The sequence below is a fragment of the Gambusia affinis genome, linkage group LG01 (assembly GCF_019740435.1).
Source record: "Gambusia affinis linkage group LG01, SWU_Gaff_1.0, whole genome shotgun sequence".
Lineage (NCBI taxonomy): Eukaryota > Metazoa > Chordata > Actinopteri > Cyprinodontiformes > Poeciliidae > Gambusia > Gambusia affinis.
Genome location: NC_057868.1, coordinates 38268545 through 38292447, shown reverse-complemented (window position 1 = coordinate 38292447; position 23903 = coordinate 38268545). Strand labels below are relative to the sequence as shown.

General features: G+C 40.0%; 5 protein-coding genes across 5 annotated transcripts in view; 4 read left to right on the top strand and 1 right to left on the bottom strand.

The window, feature by feature from the left end:
• LOC122835012 (6-phosphofructo-2-kinase/fructose-2,6-bisphosphatase-like) overlaps positions 1 to 23903 on the top strand; it is an 80708-nt gene that overhangs the window by 9989 nt on the left and 46816 nt on the right. The gene's annotated exons all lie outside the window — the stretch shown is intronic.
• On the top strand, positions 284 to 5203 carry LOC122835070 (P2Y purinoceptor 1-like). Its single transcript, XM_044123799.1, has 2 exons — positions 284 to 1417; positions 5126 to 5203. The coding sequence occupies exon 1, from the start codon at positions 406 to 408 to the stop codon at positions 1405 to 1407; it is 1002 nt and encodes a 333-aa protein (XP_043979734.1). The 5' UTR covers positions 284 to 405; the 3' UTR covers positions 1408 to 1417; positions 5126 to 5203.
• Positions 4785 to 6320, top strand: LOC122835100 (P2Y purinoceptor 1-like). Its single transcript, XM_044123850.1, has one exon. It carries the CDS (start codon positions 5193 to 5195, stop codon positions 6168 to 6170), a length of 978 nt encoding a protein of 325 aa, XP_043979785.1. The 5' UTR covers positions 4785 to 5192; the 3' UTR covers positions 6171 to 6320.
• Positions 7950 to 10209, top strand: LOC122835084 (P2Y purinoceptor 1-like). Its single transcript, XM_044123826.1, has one exon. The coding sequence runs from the start codon at positions 8933 to 8935 to the stop codon at positions 9917 to 9919; it is 987 nt and encodes a 328-aa protein (XP_043979761.1). The 5' UTR covers positions 7950 to 8932; the 3' UTR covers positions 9920 to 10209.
• Positions 14995 to 23692, bottom strand: LOC122835004 (UDP-glucuronosyltransferase 2B17-like). The gene is made up of 2 exons (XM_044123680.1): positions 23435 to 23692; positions 14995 to 16943 (listed from the first exon to the last, which is right to left on the bottom strand). Exon 2 carries the CDS (start codon positions 16939 to 16941, stop codon positions 15349 to 15351), a length of 1593 nt encoding a protein of 530 aa, XP_043979615.1. The 5' UTR covers positions 16942 to 16943; positions 23435 to 23692; the 3' UTR covers positions 14995 to 15348.

The following is a 23903-nucleotide window of genomic DNA, read 5'->3' as shown; positions in this document are numbered from 1 at the left end:
TGCGAGACCTTATGTGGAAGCAGCATGTTGGGCTGGATGCCAAATTTAGTTGTCCAACCAGAGTCAGTATATGGAAATCAAAGCTCTTCTCCACAAATCAAAGCTCTTCTTCCTTCTCGAACTGATGTTCGAGAAAGAAGTTATTCAGGTTGTTTTACTTCATTCTTTCTTCACTTTTTGAGCACCGCCTCAGAAGAGAAGGACGGACTGGATTTGTTTCTGGAAGACAAAACAAATACAACTGACAGGAAGGGGCCTTGTGGTCATTTTTAAGAAAGTTGATAATTGTGATTACAGCTAAGCTTGTGTTCAAGGAGGAAGTTACGTTTTCATGGACTCCATCTTCATTTTGTATGCAGAGCCTCGGAGGTGAAGGGCTGAACTGGTTTGTGTCTGAAAGACAAAATGAATGCATCTGACTGCACTCCTTCTGATATAGCATTATTTGAACATATAATTGTCCCTTGTCTTTACATTTTGGTATTTCTTGTTGGATTGGTCCTGAACATATGGGGACTGAAGTCTTTGCTGCACAACTGGAACAACCGTCGGATTATTAACATTCTTGTTCTTAACCTTGGACTAGCAGACATGTTGAATCTCCTCACTCACCCCTTTCTCATCATGTACTACTTTAACAAGACTGAATGGATCTTTGGGGAAGGATTCTGCTTGGTAACAAGATTCTGCTTCAACCTGAATTTATACTGCAGCATTGGATTCCTCACATGTATAAGTGTGTACCGGTACCTGGCGGTTGTCTACCCAATCAAAACTGTGGGGAAGCTCACTATTACTCACTCTATTGTCATCTCAGTCCTGATTTGGATTCTGGCAAGTGTTGAAAGTTTTCCAGACCTGTTCTACCCCAAACAGTCAGAGAAAAACACTACACGATGTTTTGAAACAACTGATTTGAAACACGTTACGGAATACCTGAACTACAGCATCAGCTGGTCATTCTTTGGATTCTGCATCCCTTTCGTTGTGATTTTGAGCTGCTATGGACACATGATCGCTGTTGTCTGCCACTCAGATACGATGAACAGGGACCGGAAACGACAAATCTTAAAACTGATGGGTTTTTTGATTCTTCTCTTCTCATTTTGTTATGCACCCTACCACATTTTCAAGAACCTCAGCCTGTATTCCAGAGTTCAGATTAGTCAGGGAAGGTGCCCCAAATGGAACTCTGTAGTCTTCAATGCCCGTCAGGCAAGCCGTGGTCTTGTGAGTCTGAATAGTGCTCTCAACCCGCTGGTTTACCTGTACGTATACGAGGAAATGGTTGATCAGTTCAAACAACTGCTGCAGAGTTTTCGACAGATTTTCAGCTGCTGTTTCAAGGTGGAATCCAGCTTTGTGTCTGTACCAAAGACCGAGCAAGAAGCTGAAAGTGCTGTTTGACATACAGCAGGTAGGTGTTTTGTTAAACTTACCATGTCAGTTGTTGTTCAGTTTTGCACGTTTTGTATTCTTCTAACCTGTTGACCATTGTTGCTACATACTAAAAAGAAAATCATCATTAAGTTCTAAATCATACTATTGTCACTGTTTTCACTGCTTTTTTGGAATAATGGATAAATATGTGAGGATGGTGAATCCAGTTCAATATACAGTCCATTTTTACCCATTTGAATTTATTTTTATTTTTTGTTCTCATCCTCACACAATCAAAATGATGAATGCAGCTGTTTGAAAAAGTATTTCTCCCTTTGCATTTTTCTTCTGTTACTTCTCTTTGCCACCAATCTTTGATTTTTGATCACGACAATCGGCAAGATTTTTCTACGTTTTAGCTCGACCTGGGTGTTTTCTTTGAGAGAAAAGAATTCTGTCTTGCATCCCAACTTTTTTTCGGAATAATATGAATAAAATAGGCGATTCTGTTGCTTAAACACAACCAGCAGTTTCAGAAATGTCTTTCCCACATTGTGTTTGCACACACTGTGGCGAATTATGTGCAAACAATTTCCCACACTTTTTCATGGCCTTTTGTCGGACCCTGTAAATGGTGTCTAGACCCTGGGGGGCGTATTTGTCCAAAGACCTCGGAGAGGACACAGAGAAGACATTGTATCTTAGCACCTCCACATCATTTCTTTTACTCCACTCTAGTGATGTCCAAATGAAGCCTCGTAAAGCAATGAAGCTTCCCAGCCCATTGCTTTGCCCAAAGGTTCATTACCTGGTGGTTCATTCATTTCTCACTAGCGACATCTGCTGTTGAGACTGTGGCAGTCTTGTCACTCAGATACAGGACAGGAGCGTCAATTAAATCCTATTTAACTAATCTTTTTTAGTTTTTAAATTATTAGTAGCCAATCCTGGTATATGTTGACTGTCAGTGGCTGTTTTCTTTTGTCATCAACTGATTTGACAATAGAAATTTGTTTAAATGTATTCGGAGTGCGGTGCTTGTTGGGGCAGACATGAATTCTTTGAGTTTTGATTTGCCTCCTGAAAAACTAAAATGCTTCAAAAATTCTCGTTTTCTTGGATTTCTATTGGCTCTCTGATCTGATCCCTTATATTTTTACTCATCAGGCCAGAATTTTACTCTTCCAACAGCTTTAAGTCTGTTTCTTCAGCAGACTTAAAGCTGTGCAAGACTGATATAATTTTGCAGAACAAAGAAATAGTGGAAATCTCAAGAAGGTGATAACTTTGGAGGTGAAGGGGTTAATTGTTTTTATTTGAGAATCTTGTGAGCGATCATCTCAAAGTCTTCCCAGATGTCAGATCTTTTCTTCTTTCTGGCTCCATTTTAATCAAGTTTATTTGTGAAGCACATTTCAGCAACAACGCCGTTTCAAAGTGCTTTACACAATAAAAATCACACAAATATAAAGTCACAAAATATACCATAATCAACAATTGAGAAAACCGGTAACAAACATCACATTTTGATGAGTGCCATCATCAAGTTCATTAATACACATGAACTATAAAAGGTCCCTTTTGTTTCGGCCACTGCTGAAGGCAAATACTCCTCTGATGTGTGATGCCATGAAGCAACACGTCTCATCACGCTTTTATTTTGAAAACCGACACTCAAAATGAAGAGTGTCGGTTTTCGCATGGAATGCAGGCATGGTCTGTTGTCAGTTGTGGTTTTCAGCAAGACGAAACAAGTATCAAAGCCGGGTTTCATTTGACCCCTGTGTGTCAAATGAAACCCGGTTTACACTCTTCACTCCTCGAACCCTGGCTTCAGATGGCCCAGCTCTACTCCACACTTTTAACAGATTATATTCAAACATTAGCTTAAGTTTCACTAAACAGTTTCCCTTATTTCTTCTAAGTTATTGGAGAGCCTTTCCAGCTTATTGCTTTACACAAAGGTTCATTACTTCAGTGGTTCCCAAAGATTTTCTGGGCCCCCCTATGGATTACAATAAAATCACCCCTAAAAAAGAAAAAAAAAAAATCAACTGTTCAAACAGTGTCGGTATTCTGTTTTCAAACTCCACTGAACTTTATTTCACACTTCCGGTTGCAACAAAACACACCACAAACCATTTTTACAGTGAAACACGTTTTTTTCCACCATTCATCCATACCACTTTCTGCGAAAAAATGTCTGGAGGGTGGATCTTAATTATTTTTTATCAGTGCATTAGTGCATTCTCACTTATTAAGATCCTGTTTACGTTTTTCGGTCTTTAACCACTTCTGCTAACTCTAACGAATTTTACTAACTCATATATCCAAACATTCTGCTTCTTCTGGAGATTTCTGCTGCATCTTTTGCTAAATTTTGCTGTTGTACTTTTTAAAATATTTCCGCTTCTGTGCAAATTTCAGCCCCATTGAAATATATTGAAATTTGACAAAATTCCTCTGCTGTGGCTCAGCCACCCCAACATCTGATCCATGGATCTCCAGGTTCTCTGTACGTCTAACAGTTTTTATATCTAGCTGCTCAGTCAGTCAGTTTCAGTTAGCTCTGCACACAATATGCATAGACTTAATATTTAGCTAGTTAAAACTAAATATCTAGCTAATTCAGAGTTTAATATCTAGTTTGTAAGCTATAAACACTTAGTTTGCTAAATAAATATTTAGTTTGAAACTGTGACGTTTAACAGTGAATGAATAACATGATAATATGACTGGAAAAGAAACCTCCATTGTTTTCTCTGTTAGGCTAAATAACCCAAATTATTGCTGTTAATTTGTGACTGTGTAATTTTATAGCATGTTGGAGATTATCCTTTCTCCAGCTTGGTTGGAGATGTAATGTATGAGGTTAAGAAGAGTCAGTGAGTTGAAATCATCAGTCCCATTTACTACGACCAAAATACAGCTGGAGCTACCTGCTGATCCATCGGCAGGTTTTCTTATGGGAGAACACAGAAAATTTGCCTGGCAACAGTTTCTGATTCCTTTTCTAGCCTCTATCTAAGCTCCGCCCTCTATCTAAACTCCTGATGTGTCATTTCCTTAAACTTATGAGAGTATATAAGTGCGTGCGTGTGCACACGTGTGTGTGCGTGTTTCCACGACCCGGTCCCAATACTCAGACAGTACCCTACGCACCTCGATGAAGTGTGGACTCAGTTGAAGTGCACATAAACGTTTGAGTTTGCAGGTTACAAGTGTGCAAAAATCAGAGAATTGGGACAGTACGCCCCGTGACGTCACTTTGACATCCAGAATGGTTTGACTGGTCACTGTTTAGGCATGTGTAGGCATGTACAACTACAACAGAAGAACATATTTGTACATGACAAAGTGAGATTTTTTTTTCTTCCTTTAACTGGAGACTGGGTGGAAATGCAGCCTTTAGCTACTGGTGCTTAGAATCTTGTTTCAGATTTTTTATTGCTGAAAAACCTGTAGCTCTAGTCGGTTACTATTAAATGTTACGAACCAAAACAAAATAATGCATTTTTGTGGTATACAGTATTTACTCAACAGTTTCTCTGCATTGGCCTCCATTCATGTTTAATAATTTGTATTTTTTTAATTTCTTTCACTTTCAAAAGAATAAAGTCTGCTCAACAACTGTAATAACAACAAGCATACACTAGACAGATCTGGACAGGATATTACATGCACATCCAAATCTGCCAGGACTAGGCGGGGCTGAGAAAGTTATTTACGGTGTGTTTTCTTTCAGCTTGCATTCTTCTGTGAGCGGAGCTTCAGGGGAGAAGGGCTGAGATCACTTGTTTCTGGAAGACAAAATGAACAACACCGGTTGTCCTCACCCAGATAAGAAATTATTTGAACATACAATTCTGCCTACTCTTCACATCTTGGTGTTTATTGTTGGTCTGATTGCTAATGGATGGGGATTGAACTCTTTGCGGCACAACTGGAAGAAACTGGGAAATATCAACATCTTTGTCCTAAACCTTGGACTAGCAGACATTTTGTATCTGCTCACTCTCCCCTTTCTCATCGTGTATCACATTAAAGGGAACATATGGATCTTTGGAGAAGGATTCTGCTTGGTAACAAGATTCTGCTTCAACCTGAATCTGTACTGCAGCATCGGGTTCCTCACTTGTATAAGTGTGTACAGGTACCTGTCCATCGTCCATCCCATGAGAACGATGGGGAGATTAACTACGACTCACTCTGTGGTCATCTCAGTCGTCGTTTGGATTCTTGTGTGTGCTCAAAGTTCTCCAGACATGTTCTACGAAAAAACATTTAGAAATGGAACAAAATGCTTTGCCACAACCTCTTATGAATATTCTGAGAGTTACCTGGATTACATCATCGGATGGACATTTTTTGGATTCTGCATCCCTTTCGCCATCATTGTGGGCTGCTATGGACATGTGACTGTTGTTATCTGCCGATCAAAAACGATTGACAAGAATGTGAAACAACAACTCTTAAAACTTTTAGTCATATTGATTCTTCTCTTCTTGTTTTGCTATACACCCTACCATATCTTCAAGAACCTCAGCATGTATTCCAGAGTTCTGATTAATCAGGGAATTTGCCCTGATTGGGATTCTAGAATCTTTATAATGCGTCAGGCAAGTCGTGGTCTTGTGAGCCTGAACAGCGCTCTTAACCCGCTGGTTTACTTGCATGTAAATGAGGATATGGGTGGTCAGTTCAGGCAGATGTTCAATTACTGTTTCAAGCTGAAATCTAGCTCTTTACCTGTACCTCAGACTGAGCAAGAAGCTGAAAATATTATATGACAATAGCTCGTATGTTTTTAACCATATCATGAGTGAAAGTCTTTCACACTTCTGTACGCTTTCGATTCCAGATTCTAAAACATTCATAATCAAATCAAGTCTAACCAGTTTCAGTTTTACTGTTAGTGTAAAATCTGCAGTCTCTTTTCTTATTCGTTGTGCTGAATGTATTTTTTTCTTGTTCACACAGTATCAACATTACATATGTATCTCTGAAAAAGTTTTTGTTCCCTTTCATATTTTTTCTTCTACTTCTTTTTTGCCACCTGCAAATGTTTAACATCGAACACATTGTGATAGAAGTACAAAATGTTGTTTGTAATAAAAGTTATGCTTTTATTGATTGGAAAAGAAAAAAACACATAAAACATAATTCCTTCTACGCCCAAAAAATGTTTTGGTTTTCATTTCTTGTGCAGCAACTCCTCCCATTCAGTGTGTTAGTTGGAAACCAGTGTAGTGAAACATGAACTTATTCAAGCCTCTTCAGGGAAAATGTTTATTAACACCATGCACATATTACAAAACCTTACGAATTCATATACAGGTCAGAGTACAGCTCTGGATATGTTTAGACATGCAAAAACATCAGTTTTTCCAGAAAAGTCATAGGGAAAAATCATAAACACGGAAGAGAATTTGAGACTGTCTGGATTTTTGCTCTACTGAAAGGCATTTCTGCACGAACAAGTTAACTCAGGGAGTGCCTCCATCCATCCATCCATCCATTTTCTATACACCCTTCTTCCCTAATGGGGTCGGGAGGGTTGCTGGTTCCTCTCCAGCTTCGTCCCGGGCGAGAGGCGGGTTCACCCTGGACAGGTCGCCAGTCTGTCGCAGAGGGAGTGCCTCTACAACAGGAAATTAGTCTCTTTAATTCAATACTGAAACTGACACAAAAGATAGTAATCCAACAGGGCATGTGCAGCCATTTGAACAGGTTATGCAACTCCTTTTTCTTCACCCTTTAACACCAGCCCAGTGTCTAGAGAGGATCGTGCTGCAGACTGCTTGGCTTTGTTATTGGTTCAGAGCAAAGCCAGTGAGAAAGAGACACAGATTCACTTTCTGATTGGACGAGACTTCATGCAGCGTTGCGACTTCAAAACAAACTTAAACATATTGGATGACAGAAGACTTGCATTTCATATTTACGCAGCTAAAATACTTATATTCAGATTATAGTTGTTTTTATTTTGGTAATCAGGAAATGCTTTCTGTTTTTTCATGGATAAACTCATAAAAAATGATTTATGGAACATATATTTTTAGACTAAATCTAGTAGTACACATATTTAACTATTCAAAATTGCAAATGGTCAATCTCAGGTGTTTTTATTTTGTTTTCTATTAAGGTTTAAAGTTAAAGGTGGTTGCATTATTTTCAGCTATGTTGCCAAAAAGCATATTTAAAATGTACAGAAACTACTATTATTGTTCCTAATAGTCTTTATTTTGATGGAACACTTTAAAGCATAATTAGTCATTTTTGTCCAAAAAATCCCTTTTGCATGAGTAGAAATTGTGTTTTTGGTTACTATTGACCTTCATTAGCGTATTCCTTTTTATTAAGAAATTTTTATTCAAAATTTGTGACAATATTGCTTATGTTTTAGCTTATCGGAATGGGTTAAAATTTCACACCATCTTGCCTTCACAGCAAACCCAAGAGCTGTGTAGACTTTGTATTTTCTGGTATTTTTCTGCTGGCTACCTGCTTGATGTTTCCATGACATCTTACCAGCTGTCAAGTAATCACAGTATTTTCTTCTGATTGCAGGCGCCTTTATGCTTGAGTTTTTGATCCAACAATTCAAGCATAACCAACATCATGTTGTCAGTAGGTGGTAGAATCCCTCTCTCTACTTCTCCATTTTGCCAAATGTAAAACCCGCATTGCATTCACAACAGAATCTGGTTTTCTTGGGCAAAAACATGTGGATGCATATAAATATAAATAATTATATGTCTGAGGACAGTTTGTTTAATTAATAACTGCTTAAAAATCAACAAATGTACATGTAAACACCAGATTAGTGTAATGATTTCCATCGCCACCAGATGGCACTAAACACTCAATCCAACTGGAAGAAAGGTCAAAAACAAATCTCATGAATTAACGTGAGATTTAAATTGGTTTCAGTTCGGTTTAAACACAAAGTATTGCTCAGTATTACATGGATACCCCCCTGACAAGGCCTCAAGCTGCAATTATTATAAACAAACCACATAAAAGGAAAAAAATATATGTTTAAAACAAGCAATCTCTACTGCAGAGTGACAAAACAATTTCTAACCTTTGAACTGAAAATCTTTGGAACATAAAGTATTGAAGCAGTATAGCATTGGATCTCTTCAAAAACAAAGAAGAAACTCCTTACTGTGTTTATTTTTTTGTTTTTTTGAGAACCTTTTTTGCCCTAATGAAATAATGTTCCTGTAATTTTTTTGTATTAGAATAACTTCATTTCTAACTATGAACTGCATTCTTTTCAACTTCCTTGTCATTTCATATCCAGACCTCATTCATTATAAAAAAACAGGGAATTGAAACTGAGATAACAAGACTCTCCAGATAGGTGTGGACAGGATGTTGTAGGTTTTTTTTTTGTTTGTTTGGTTTTTTTTTTACATGCACAGATAACTCTGCCTACAACTAGGCAGGGCTTCAAAAAGGAAGTTATTTACGGCAGGTTTCCTTTCGGTTTATTTTCATCTGTGAGCAGGTGAAGGGCTGAGATCACTTGTTTCTGGAAGACAAAATGAACAAAACCAGTTGTCGTCCACCAGATAAGAAATTATTTGAACATACAATACTGCCTATTCTTCACATCTTGGTGTTTATTGTTGGACTGATTGCTAATGGATGGGGATTGAACTCTTTGAGGCGCAGCTGGAGGAAACTGGGAAATATCAACATCTTTGTCCTAAACCTTGGACTAGCAGACATTTTGTATCTGCTCACTCTCCCCTTTCTGATCGTGTACCACATTAAAGGAAACAAATGGATCTTTGGAGAAGGATTCTGCTTGGTAACAAGATTCTGCTTCAACCTGAATCTGTACTGCAGCATCGGGTTCCTCACCTGTATAAGTGTGTACAGGTACCTGTCCATCGTCCATCCCATGAGAACGATGGGGAGATTAACTACGACTCACTCTGTGGTTATTTCCCTCATTGTTTGGATTCTAGTGGGTGCGCAAAGTTTTCCAGACATGTTCTACCCAAAAACATTTGGACGAAAAAAATGTTTTGACAGTACCTCAAATGAACATATGAAGAGTTACCTGAATTACTCCATCATATGGACGTCATTTGGATTTTGCATCCCATTCCTTATCACCATTTGGAGCTACGGACACGTGACTCTGGTTGTCTGCCGCTCAAAAACGATTGACAAGGACCTGAAACGACGGAGCTTGAAGCTGTTGGTAATTTTGATTCTTCTCTTCTTGCTTTGTTATGCACCCTACCATGTCTTCAAGAACCTCAGCATGTATTCCAGAGTTCTGATTAATCAGGGAATTTGCCCTGATTGGGATTCTAGAATCTTTATAATGCGTCAGGCAAGTCGTGGTCTTGTCAGCCTGAACAGCGCTCTCAACCCGCTGGTTTACCTCCACGTTTATGAAGACATGGGGGCTCACCTCAGGGAGCAGCTGCAGGGAGGTCAACAGATGTTCAGTCGATTGTTTAAGTCAAATTCCAGCTCTGTGCGGGTTGCACCGAGTGAACCAGATGAAGTGTGATATTTATCTGTTTTATTCAATATAGTAATTGATATTTTGTACATTTCTGTAAAGATTTTTATGCTTTGATTTATTTTTTCTTATGTTGTCAGATGCAAAGAATGAAAGTAATAGATTTGAAATGAAGTCAAATTGGTTTCAGTGTTTTACTAGAATATTAATTGAATAATAATGAGAATCCTATTATTTTACAATAATAAAACCTTGTACAATGTATAAACAGCACGGTTTCAGTTGCTATACATCAGGGGTCTCAAACTCCAGTCCTCGAGGGCCGCAGTCCTGCAACTTTTAGATGTGCTTCTGCTGCACCACACCTGAATACGATAATTAGGTCATTAGCAAGGCTGTGGAGAACTGATCTGTACAAGGAGGAGGTGATTAAGCCATTTCATTGCAGCGTTTTTATACCTGTGGCACATCTAAAAACTGCAGGACAGCGGCCCTCGAGGACTGGAGTTTGAGCCCCCTCTATACAAGAAGCAGCATTTCTCTAGAAATGTTGCAGGTACCAGAACTTTTTTGCCAGTTCGTTAGAAGCAAAGTATTTTTTCTTTAGATGGCAAACCTGGTGTGACTAATAATTTAAGGAAATAGGACCAACATTCATATTCATATCTGAAAGCAAAGAATAACGTTTATACTTTTCCAGCTCATGACAGCTTTACTTTTCGAACAGTATGATCTCATTTAACACGTTAGTTAGTAAATGAAATTGAAGATAGCACATGAACTGCTGTCAGTGTCACTGTGTCACATCCCAAATATGAGCTAAAACTCTGCCTTCACCTCTTCTTCCTCCAGATAAAGTAGTCATGCACACCCTGACTGGAAATTATAGCAGTGTAGAAATAGAATTTGTTGTTTATTTTCTTCCAGGAACTATAAGTGTTTCTAAAACAAGAACACACTATTTTAATCAATGCTTATTGTGATGTCAAGCAGCTGTTTCCATCTGATAATGCAAAACACATTATTTCCTGTTACCAACTTCTGCTTTACTAATGTTTTCTGCACTAGCAGCAATAGATTCATGTTGGACTCTCAAACCTTTGAAAGTATTCATTCTGTTCATTCTGTTGAGAATTAAAAACTGCCTTTTTAACCAAATTAATCATCTCAAACAATTTACATAAATGATTAAATATATACAGATTTCTTAGTTTAGCCATGTGGCAGCACTACAGAAAACTCTTTTTCCAAGCCATGATGAAGATTCTCATGTGACCTTTGGGAATTCACATCACCCAATAATTAGATAGTACTCATTGTTGATATGGAAATTTACTGAATTTGGAAGTTTTGTTGCATATTATTTTCCAATCCTTTGCTCTCTCTTTAAAGAGTCAAAGTCCGTAGACATGTATTTTGCAACTGAGCAAAAACTAGTGCAGTCTTTGATTGTTTAGGCAGCACTAGTCAGTGACTGTTGTTATTTACAGTTTGAGACATTCAGAAATAATACTATGGAAGTAAATATGTGCCATCAGAATTTGAATTAAAAATGCCTCTGAAATTTGAATGCTGTATATTAGTGCTTACTTTTTCAGTATTAAAATAAATTCAGAATATATTTTTAACCTAAAAATAATTCAGTGTCATTATTTGTACATGAAAAAAAAAATTCAGTGTCATTTTTTGTACATGGTTGCAATTTTCATTTATTAAAAAAATTCACATTCCTATTTCAAAGTGATCAAATTTTCAATATACATATTTTTCACTGTTTAAATTTTCAGTGTTAAAAAATTCAGCATATAAAAAAAATTCAACTTTTCAAAATTCAAATGCAATATTTTCGGTGTCCTCCAATTCAACTTGCTCAAATTCGCCGTCTCAAATTCAGCGTCTAAAAATTCGCTGTAAAAATGGCCAAGGTTACTTCAGGTCACAGACATTAGCAATGGATGTCCGAGTCCAACATCCACCTAATCACGTGACACAACCGTCATATTGAAGAAATACCAGCATCACCCAGGCTGGCGACCATGGAGGCGAACGCAAACCCAACGGTGAGTTTAATGCTTTCATATTTCTATAGTATATTTTATTTTGTGCATGAAGTTTGATACATTATCTTAAAGCCTGGTTTAAACACGGGTTTGGGCCGTTGTTAATCTTATAAATTGTAGATTTATTTGTGTTTTATATAGTTTCTATAATTTTAATGAGAGAAGAGCACAGTAGGATTGCCATCCCTTTCGTAAAATACAGAATCGCCCCGTATACGAGACGCGATTTGTTCGGTATTTCTGTATGTCCGACAGTAACGCCTATCACACGCATATAAACATTTAGTGTAACAATAATTACAAAAATAAAACACAAGACATGTTAAGCTCAGCTAATGTGGCGGGAGCTAGTAAGGACCCCAGAACGCTTTGGACCATTGATGATGTCACGGTTGCCTAGAGACACTAAGCCTCTTTTGCGCCGCTGGACTCAGGTGCAAAAGAAGCACCTGAGTCCAGCGGTGCAAAAGCATTGCAATAACTATCACCATATAAAAGAAGGGTGACAGGCTTAGCAGTTGTGGTGAGCCGCTCTCAACCTGCGTCTTTTTAAAACGTCCTCAACCTAGCAAAGATACACATGCCAGGCTGAACAGTGTCAGTGAGGATGAATGCTAGCAATTTTTAAAAAAAAATTAAGAGGGAAACTGAAGAAATTATACTGTCTCTTTATTCTTTAAAACTCATGGTACTGCAGTTTTAGTTTCTCTAGTGAAATAGAATGACACTTTCCATCTGCTAGATCAGGGATCTTCAACCTGTAGTTCTGGACTACAGGTTGCTCATTTAATATATCTGTTTTTTGTTTCATCCTTTTGCAAATAACCCCATAAAAAACATTGACTTCTGGCCCCCATGGTAAATTTGATCTGGAACCAGCATTCACATACATATTTGCACGTAACTTTATTTCTTGCTGTCTGAGAAATTTTGAACATTATATCAGGTGTTATGATCAGTTACTCAGTACTTGAGTAGACTTTTTACCAAATACTTTCTATCACTACACCGGCCATCCCACCATATGAAAGAAGGGTGACATGGGTCGTAGCATGCATCCTTATTTTAATTTCTGAAAGGTGGGAACCCTACAGCACAGAGCTTTCCTGAGTAAAAGTGATCATTCTCATGAAGTGTAAATTTCTTTTTAACTAATCCTTTTTCAACTGCTATTTTGTCTTTTATATATTTTGTGACTACAGGGTAGTCAGGATGCTATTGTTGAATCTGCAAGCCACTTACTTAATTTACTAACTGAAAGACCACGGAGTGGAGGAAGAGGAGACATGATGAAATTCTGGACTGGATGGGAAAATCTGCCAGCAAGTCTGTCTGTGGAGATTGTTCGTGGAAACTACACCACATGCTACAAAACACTAAGAATTCCTTGTCACTACTGGAATTACAACTCTTTCAGTGAGGATTTTGTAGCATGCATTTCCTCTACGCAGTCTGGCTTTGGCTTGCTTTGAGTGATTGACCTGTTAAAAAAAATAAAAAATCTACATTTAAGCTGTAGCAGTTCTTTGTTTGTGAATCAGCTTTGTTAAAACAAAACAGTTTTGTTGAAATGTAGAATCAATTCAATTTTCTGATTTTTGTCAGATCACAAGTTCGATACATATGTTTAAATGTGATCATATGTATTACTCATTATTGCGACAACGTTGCTGTTACTCTAATTTCTCTAGTTTTGTCAAATTCAAAACTAGAGGAACTAGAATAACACAATGTTCAGAGTAGATATTTCATTTCTCTGAGTCAGTACTGTTTGTACAGGCAGTTTTAAATATGAAACTGAAATTGTTTTTTATACAAAATTTTATTGAATGTACTTAGATGAGTTCATATATGCTTGAAGTATTAGAAAATAAATTACATAACTTTTTACAAAAATTACAAAACTTTTTCTGATTCTTATAATTCAAGTAATGTAAAGCACTACAACAATGTACAAATGTACCTAATGGGTTTCTATTGAGTAAAGAAAAAAACAAACAAATTACAAATTTAGAACATTTTTGTTCTCTAACATGTCTACCATAAAAGCACTAAAATTCACCTCTGTGGTAACATGATCAGCATTTTGCTTTACATTACTGTGTTTTAGACAACCACTGCAACACAAAGTATTCTGTTTGTTTAAATAAATTTAAATAAAACAGGAAATTGGACGTGGGACAGCGGGGAGGGTCTGGCGGGTGCTAGGAGGTAGCAAAATGTAATATGCCGGCACTACACGGTGTAAGATTAACAACGGCCCAAACCCGTGTTTAAACCAGGCTTTAAGATAATGTATCAAACTTCATGCACAAAATAAAATATACTATAGAAATATGAAAGCATTAAACTCACCGTTGGGTTTATGTCATTTCCATGGTCGCCAGCCTGGGTGATGCTGGTATTTCTTCAATATGACGGTTGTGTCACGTGATTAGGTGGATGTTGGACTCGGACATCCATTGCTAATGTCTGTGACCTGAAGTAACCTTGGCCATTTTTACAGCGAATTTTTAGACGCTGAATTTGAGACGGCGAATTTGAGCAAGTTGAATTGGAGGACACCGAAAATATTGCATTTAAATTTTGAAAAGTTAAATTTTTTTTATATGCTGAATTTTTTTAACACTGAAAATTTAAACAGTGAAAAATATGTATATTGAAAATTTGATCACTTTGAATTAGGAATGTGAAATTTTTTAATAAATGAAAATTGCAACCATGTACAAATAATGACACTGAATTATTTTTAGGTTAAAAATATATTCTGAATTTATTTTAATACTGAAAAAGTAAGCACTAATATACAGCATTCAAATTTCAGAGGCATTTTTAATTCAAATTCTGATGGCACATATTTACTTCCATATATTTCATCCACACAGTGCAGCGGTTCTTAAAACTTTCAAAACAACGATCACCTGAGTAAGTTCTAAGATTTTCAAGTGTCATATTGAAAGACACATTACAACAATAAAACTAGTCAATCCCTTTTTCATTTTTTAGTATTTTGCTACAATAATAATAATAATAATAATAATAATAATAATAATAATAATAATAATAATAATATGAAGTAGTGTTGGTACTGTCTTTGCTCATGTTTTTCTGCTTTTGGTTCATAGCAGACATTGACCCAGGTAATGGGTTATGTATCCAATTCAATGTTTCCATCCAACCAAAAAAAAAAAAAAATACTAGTAGTAATAGTAGTTTCAGAATGTTTGTTACTGCAGTATCAAAAATGGTCTCATCAGGTGTATGCTGTGGTATTTATTGAGTTAAAAACGTTTTTCACCATATTATTTAGAGGACATATTGTGTGGTTTAAAACAGTGATCTCAAGAAAATTTAAATGGTGACACTTTGTAAATTCCTGCTCTTGATTACCTTTAACAAAATGTATCATCACTCCCCCTATTCAATCTTAGACTTCCTGTTTCTTATCAAACTGCTAAAGCAGATTCTACAGGAAACCCAGATCAACAAAATGAAAAGTAACACAATTGCTAAACAGAATGCCATCACATCCAGGCAGTGGTAGGAATACCAGGGCATCTTATAGGACTCGGAGCGCAAGTGTGGCGCACCCCGATGCCTCATGACATACTCGATCCAGAACACAGCACTGTCAATGGGTTTCATTGGTTTATCATGATGAAGCTGTGATAGTTTGACCATATTCTGCTTGTAGGGATTTTCTGGGTCTAAAATGGACTTCAGAGCACTTTTCAGAGAGTCAACAGTCATTTTGGTCACATCGACTATCTCAGCCACATGTCGTGCCTTCAGACGGATGATGTTGTCGTACTGGTCCAAGATAAGTGGAATGCCTAGAACTGGTACGCCGTGGTAGATGGCCTCGTAGATGCCATTGGTGCCTCCATGTGTGATGAAAACTTTGGTTTTAGGATGGCCAAGGATGTCGTTTTGAGGCAACCATTCAACCAGCATAGTGTTGTTCCCTAAAGCAGCTGGTTGTTTACCAATATGTCTCCACAAAACCTTTTGAGGGAGGCTGGAAAATGCTGCTGCGAAGGTTTCTGACACCTCAGGTCCAAGGTCACTCAGCAGAGTGCCAAGAGTCATCACAATTACTCCATGTTCACCAGAGCTCTGCACAAACTCCTCTAAATCCGATGACAAAGGCTTGGATGGTTTTCCTTGGAAGCCTCCAATGTAGATGACGTTGGGCATGGTGGGGCGAGGAAACTCAAAGGTAAAATCAACTCGCATTAACCAGAGATCTGCAGCCTGTATCAGAGACAAGGTATTCACGTCATCTCCAAAATATTTATCACATATAGCCTGGTATTTTGGAGCAGAAATATAGTAGTACAAGTAGACCAACATGCCCTGGAAGATAATATTGTTGAGTCTTTGTAAAAAGTGCATTTTGTCAGAGAAACGGGAGAACACAGCAGGAATGTAGGACAGTGGAGAAGGAGCGATAGCAAAGTGACCCTCTCCACCAGGAATCCAGCGTACATTCAACACCAAAGGAAGCTTGAGATAGTGTGCCAGCAGCACGCCTCCTGGGTACTCGGGGTCTGTCAGTAAAATATCATATCCAGTTTCATTTAGCTGCCTTAGCAGAGTCCCATTCTCAAAGATGCTGGTGACCATTTTCACTGCACCCTTCTTTCCTGCACCTTGAAATAAATTGAACAGATTCCTGTAAAACTGAAAGAAAGCCCATAATGTTCCTTCATTTCGACGGATTTCTATAGACCTCTGCAGGAAGGATGCCATGACTTCTTTGCTCTCGATACTTTCTGGCTGCTCCTGGGTAACCGTAATGGACGTGTAAAGGGGGGAAAATTCAGAAATGTACCAGCTGGTTGAGAAGCGGAACACCGTTATCTCATGTCCCCGAGAATGTAACGCCTCCAAAAGGATTTTCATGTTCAGCCAGTGACTCCCATCCACTGGGAAAACCAACACTTTTCCACCGTCACCAGTAGACAGCAGCGATGCAGACAAGAGTAGGATCACCAGAACTGGACTCATTTCTGTAAAACAGACGCATAATCTCAGATTCAGATTAATTTAATTTTGGTAAATTTACATTACAAAAAAAGAAAACAAAAGAAAATAAATTAAAATGAAATACTATTTTGCAAACCAATAAATTACCAGTAAAGGAACAGGCTAGAGTGTAACTTAGTCATAGACTTAGCAGCAACTGTCCATATACATGCATGCAAGCACAAATACGTACACTGATTTCTATTTAAATATGCATGTACACACATCTGTACACATACTCACCTTGCATACATATCTTTACAATAACAGTTAAAGTGCACTAAAGCACATAATTTGAGATCATCATTTAATACATTCCACAGTTTCACACAAATAACTGAAACACATTATTAACAAGCCGAAATTTTTAAATATCCATCCATCACTCATCCATCCATCCATCCATCCATCCATCCATCCATCCATCCATCCATCCATCCATCCATCCATCTTTTTCCGCTTATCCAGGGTCAGGTCATGGGGGTAGCAGCTTCAGAAGGGAGGCCCAGACTTCCCTCTCCCCAGCCACTTGTTCCAGCTCCTCTGTGGGAATCCCAAGGCATTCCCAGGCCAGCTGAGAGACATAGTCCCTCCAGCGTGTCCTGGGTCTTCCCTGGGGCCTCCTCCTGGTGGGATGTGCCCGGAACACCTCACCAGGAAGGCATCCAGGAGGCATCCTGACCAGATGCCCGAGCCACCTCAACTGGCTCCTCTCGATGTGAAGGAGCAGCGGCTCTACTCTGAGTCCCTCCCGGATGACTGAGCTTCTCATTCTATCTCTAAGGGAGAGCCCAGACACGGAGACTACAGAGAAAACCAATTTTGGCCGCTTTTAACCGCGATCTCATTCTTTTTGTCATGAGCTTTGGGTCATAGATGAGGGTGGGAACGTAGATCGACAGGTAAATCGAAGGCTTCGCTTTTTGGCCCAGCTTTCTCTCTACCACGACAGACCAGTACAACGCACGCTTGATGGCAGACGCTGCATCAATCCGCCTGTCAATCTCCCGCTCCCTTCTTCCCTCATTCGTGACACCCCCCCTGACCCAGAGAAGGAACTCTACTCTTTTCCGGCTCAAGACCATGGCCTCGGATTTGGAGGCATGATCCTTATTCTGGCCGCTTCACTCTTAGCTGCAAACCGCTCCAGCAAGAGCTGCAGGTCACGACTTGATGAAGCCAAAAGGACCACATTGTCCGCAAAAAGCAGAGATGCAATCATAAGGCCAACAAAACGGATCCCCTCAACACCTGGGCTGCGCCTAGAAATTCTGTCCATAAAAGTAATGAACAGAATCGATGACAAAGGGACATCGACCTGACAGCCCGTAACAGAGGGCACAGTACCCCATACTTCCGGAGAACCCCCCACAGGGCTCCCTGAGGGACAGGATCAAACGCCTTCTCCAAGTCTACAAAACATATGTAGACTGTTTGGGCGAACTCCCATGCACCCTCCAGGACCCTGCTGAGGGTCTAGAGCTGGTCCAGTGTTCCACGACCAGGATGAAAACCTCACTGCTCTTCCTGAATCTGAGGTTCGACTATTCGACGGACCCTCCTCTCCAGGACCCCTGAATGGTCCTTCCCAGGCAGGTTTAAGAGTGTGACCCCCCTCTGTAATTAGAGCACAGCCTCCGATCTCCCACCCCAGTCTGCCAATCCAGAGGAACTGCTCCCGATGTCCATGCACTATTGCAGAGTCGCGCCAGCCAACACAACCCTACAACATCCAGAACCTTACGTAACTCTGGGCGGATCTCATCCACCCCTGGGGCCCTGCCACAGAGGAGCTTTTTAACCACCTCGGTGACCTCGACCCTGGAGTTTGGAGAGCCAAACCCAGAGTCCCCAGGCTCAGCTTCCTCAATTGAAGGCATCTTGGTGGGATTGAGGAGGTCTTCAAAGTATTCTCCCCACAGGCCCACAACGTCCCAAGTTGAGGTCAGCAGCACATCATCCCCACTATAGACAGTGTTAGTGCTGCACTGATTCCCCCTCCTGAGACACTGGATGATGGACCAGAATTGCCTCGAAGCATCCATGGCCTCTCCAAACTCCTCCCACACCCAAGTTTTTGCCTCAGCAACCACCTGAGCCACATGCCGTTTCACCCGCCGGTACCCATCAGCTGCTTCCGGAGTCCCACAGGCCAAAAGGGCCCGATAGGACTTCTTCTTCAGCCTGACAGCATCCCTCACCAAAGGTGTCCACCAGCAGGTTTGAGGGTTGCCGCCGTGACAGGCACCGACAACCTTGCAGCCACAGCTCCAATAGGCCACCTCAACAATGGAGGCAGAGACAGGAGTTAAAGCTCCGTCTCACAGGGGATTCCGCCAGACGTTCCCAGCAGACCCTCACAACAGGTTTGGGCCTGCCAGGTCTGACCTGCATCCTCCCCCACCAGCGGAGCCAAATCACCACCAGGTAGTGATCAGTGGACAGCTCCACACCTCTCTTCACTCGAGTGTCCAAGACATATGGCCACAGATCCGATGAAACGATGACAGAGTCGATTATCGAAGGTCACCCTGCGGCCTAGGGTGTCCTGGTGCCAAGTGCACATATGGACACCCTTATGCCTGAACATTGTGTTCGTTATGGACAATCCGTGACGAGCACAGAAGTCCAACAACAGAACACCGCTCAAGTTCAGATCAGGTGGGCCATTCCTCCCAACCATGGCCCTCCAGGCCTCACTGTCACTGCCCATGTGAGCGTTGAAGTCCCCCAGCAGAACCAGGGAGTCCCCAGGAGGGGCACTCTCCAGTACACCCTCTAAGGACTCCAAGAAGGGTGGGTAATCTGAACTGTCGTTCAGCCCGTAAGCACAAACAACAGTCAGGACCCGTCCCTCCACCCGTAGGAGGAGGGAGGCTACCCTCTCGTTCACCGTTGTAAACCCCAACGGACAGGCGCCGAGATGGGGAGCAACAAGTAGGCCCACTCCTGCCCAATGCCTCTCACCGTGGGCAACTCCAGAGTGTAAGTATGTGCAGCCCCTCTCAAGGAGACTGGTTCCAGAACCAGAGCCATGCGTCGAGGTGAGACCAACTATTTCTAGCCGGAACCTCTCGACCTCACACACTAGCTCCGGATCCTTCTCCACCAGAGAGGTGACATTCCACGTCCCAAGAGCCAGCTTCTGCAACCGGGGATCGGACCACCAGGGTCCCCTCCCTCGGCCGCCCACCACCCATCACACACTGTACCCGACCGCTTTGGCCCCTCTCATAGGTGGTGGACCAAGGGAGGGGGAATCCATGTTTCCTCTTCGGGCTGAGCCCAGCCAGGCTCCATGGGTAAAAGCCCGGCCACCAGGTGCTCGCAATCGTGCCCCACGTCCAGGCCTGGCTCCAGAGTTGGGACCCAGTGATCCGCTTTGTCTGGTCCCTCACCTAGGACCTGCCTGCCTTGGATGACCTTACCAGGGGCATGAAGCCCCAGACAGCATAGCTCCTAGGATCTTTGGGGCACTCAAACCCTTCCACCATGATAAGGTGCCAGCCCAAGGAGAGGTTTTAGATATTTTTAACAATATTCCAATAGATTTTTGCAATTATTTTGAGGTCTCCAGCTAAGTTTGTTGTCCAGAATTATACTTAAATGTTTGTCTTATAAACTCCACTTATATGGAAATTTACATTACTCCAAATCTGATTAGCAGAAAATACCATAAATTTAGTTTCTTTTTCTAATTTAGTGCTTTAGATGTTTAAATTTTGATTTCAATTCAGTCAATGTACATCTTAATGTGGTGTTTGAGTCAATATATAGAATAATAAGAGCTACGAGTGACACTCACTCACTTCAGGCTTCTGGAAACATTGGACCAACTTTCCAAGTGGTTTTTTTTATTTATTTTCAGCTTGAATAGTTATGATTGTGTGTTTTACATAAAGTTTTTAGGATGTACTCAATTTTAAATCATATGGACCAACATGTCGGAAACACAGGCAAATTATATAAAAATCATTTATTGGGGCCTGCCCATAGCAATGCATAAGGAGAGCAGTGACTGACTTGCGAAGCAAGTCAGTCACTGCCTCCATGCATTGCATGGCAGGCACCTATTGTTCTACACCCAATAGAATGTCTCTTTATTATTCTTAACTTCTTCATCCATGGACATTAATGCGGTCAGACTGGCATGAGCCCACCCACAAAAGTGGTATCAAAACGCGGCTCGATCCCGGAGGTGTGCTATTACTTTTGGTGGGCTTTGGAGTTACCATGGCGACGTAAAAAGCAAAAAACGACCCCAAAATCACTAACGAGCTCACCAGGTCTCGTCAAGGGGATGAGGTAACCAGTAAATCCTGAAAATACCCTATTTTTGAGGATTTTCTGTGTCGTCATAACTTCATGTAGAAACGCCATTCAAACTTCATTTTGTAGATACGTCCGTGATCTCTTTTAAAGTGAAGACAGCACGTCAATATGTATTATGGTTTGTCCACAACTTCTTTCTACCCAAAGTTTTTGATTTTGGAAAAATCAGAGTGTGAAGGCCGCTCCGCTAGAGTGAGAGTCAGAGCGACATTTTGACCCCAAATCATTTTTTAACTCGCCCTCACGCTCACAAATATTGCATGATTGGTATCAAACTTGGTCATGACATGGATACGCGTGCCTGCTCCGGTCAAATGTTTTCAAAAATTATCTAGCGCTTACAGTTTTCTCTCAGGTGCTTCAGAGCAAAGTCATGCGCCAGGGTAGCAGACAGATCTCACTGATTCACTTCCATGTATTTCTGAAAAATTTCAGACCTTGGCACACACTTTTTTTATCTCATCGCTGTTAATACTGTGAGTGAGGTAGAGATATGAATGGCGGGACTATGTGAGACGACAAATAGCCCTCTCATATGCTTCAAACGGTTTTCGAATATGTATTACGGTTCTCGAACGGGAAACAGTTTTTTGCAATGCTTTTTTTAGTCAAACTGGCTGGCTCAAACAGAGAATTGTCTCCCCCTGGATGTCTCACTCACAGCTGGCAGAGAGGATTATTTACCATGGCAACGGAACCCAGAGCAGGGAGAGCTGCTGAGGACTACAACTACGCATCACTGTAGTTCTAACTAGTAGTTCAGTTAAAACAGAGGAGGACTGAGCTGGCCTTTAGAAAAACTTGCTGCTATGGGCTGTATATAACTCATTTAACCCTGTCACTGTTACACATGGGATGAGTCTAGCCCTTTGAAATGAAGCTTACTGAAAATTTCAAAATAAAAGCCCTTGAAAATTTTTACATCAGGTCATTGCTTTTTTGAGCGTTATATGACTGATTTAATCCAATGACTGTTACACATGGGATGACTTTGACCCTTTCAAATGAAGCTTAACAAAATTTCAAAATAAAAGCCTTGGGAATTTTTACATCATGTAATTGCTCTTTTGGCTTTATGTGACTGGTTTATCCAAAGCACTCTTACACATTGGATTAGTGTGGGCATTTAATATGAAGCTTACTGCAAATTTCAAAATAAAAGCCTCAAAATGCCCTTCTGATAGTGCATCACGGAGGCGGTGCAATGATATCATTCTGCATTATCTGTTTATCCGAGGTTAGGGAACTGCCTTGCGCAGCAAGGCAGTTCATTAGCATTAGCCTTTTAGCTTAAATAAGCTATTTTCTATTTTTAAGAATTATTAGCCATGTTTAGTATACTTAATGGAGTAAGTAAATGACAGTAAACATTCTAATGATACCCCACATGCTACTGAAAGTATTTATGCTTACATTAGCATATTTGCTCATTTTAGCTAATACACTTACTTTATCATACTGAATGTTGCATGTCCAGCTTACTTAACATTCTTGTGATTCTCCACATGCTATTGATTACATTGCAGCTTTCTTTAGCATTGATGGTAATTCTTAGCATCAGAACGCTGGGTCCAAACCGACGGGCACACTTTGGCAGGCCCCAGTTAAATTTCTTCAGGAATTTTCTAGTTTATTTATATTGTGCCCACTCACAGCACCATCTCAAGGAGCTTAGCAGCATAAAATCAATTTTTATACATAAGTACATAGTCAGTTAAATAATGCAGACAGATTTCAAGCTGGTTATCTGAACAGCTGCAAAGCTACAAAACGAGACAAAGTTCTGTTTGGGTAAACCACAGTAGATATACCTGCTTGGCCAAAATGTCCTACAAAGACTCGTGCTTGTTGAAAACCACACACACAATGTGCAGTGTGAAAGTTCACACTGCACATTTCCTGCAGAATGCATCAAACAACCACTTCTTACTCGAGGGCTATAACTCAATCTGTAGCAGGCAATTGATTAAAGAGCATTTGACTAACCAAAATGTGGATTGTGTTGCTTTTGAGCACAAGTAGCATGCCAGTAAAGAAAATGAATCAGTGTCTTATTAAATGTTACATTTATCTTTGAAATGATGAAACGCAATATTATCTGCAGTAAGATAAAATCTGATAGGTTGATAAAACTGATTCTCACCTTCAGCCTTGGTAGTTTCTGTTTCTTTCAATTCTTATCCAAACTACAGGCAATAAAATGTCTGCCCTTGTCATGCAACCGTCATTCAGCTGCTGGGTGAATGCAAGTGAATATATAACTTCATGTTCCTAAATAAACCTGCCCAGTAGGCTGGTACTGCATGTAAGCATATTTTAACTAGCCCCCACCAAACCCTCTCTAAAGTGCAAATATAAAACTGTTCTCTCCTGTTTGCTTTGCCATTTTTGTGCAGTCTTGCTTAAATAAATCAATAAATTTAACATTCACAGGGTCAAAAATTATTTTTGTCTAAAAGTAAACCTTAATTTACAAACCTGTTCAATAAATCAGAATATTATTGAAAAGTCAATTTAATTCAGGAACTTTATCACTAAGTCAAAACATATTCACCACAGTAGATATACCTGCTTGGCCAAAATGTCCTACAAAGACTCGTGCTTGTTGAAAC

What these genes read in the sequence shown, in the direction of transcription:
- LOC122835070 (XM_044123799.1), top strand. Translation starts at nt 406, where the DNA reads ATGAATGCATCTGACTGCACTCCTTCTGATATAGCATTATTTGAACAT.
- LOC122835100 (XM_044123850.1), top strand. Translation starts at nt 5,193, where the DNA reads ATGAACAACACCGGTTGTCCTCACCCAGATAAGAAATTATTTGAACAT.
- LOC122835084 (XM_044123826.1), top strand. Translation starts at nt 8,933, where the DNA reads ATGAACAAAACCAGTTGTCGTCCACCAGATAAGAAATTATTTGAACAT.
- LOC122835004 (XM_044123680.1), bottom strand. Translation starts at nt 16,941, where the DNA reads ATGAGTCCAGTTCTGGTGATCCTACTCTTGTCTGCATCGCTGCTGTCT.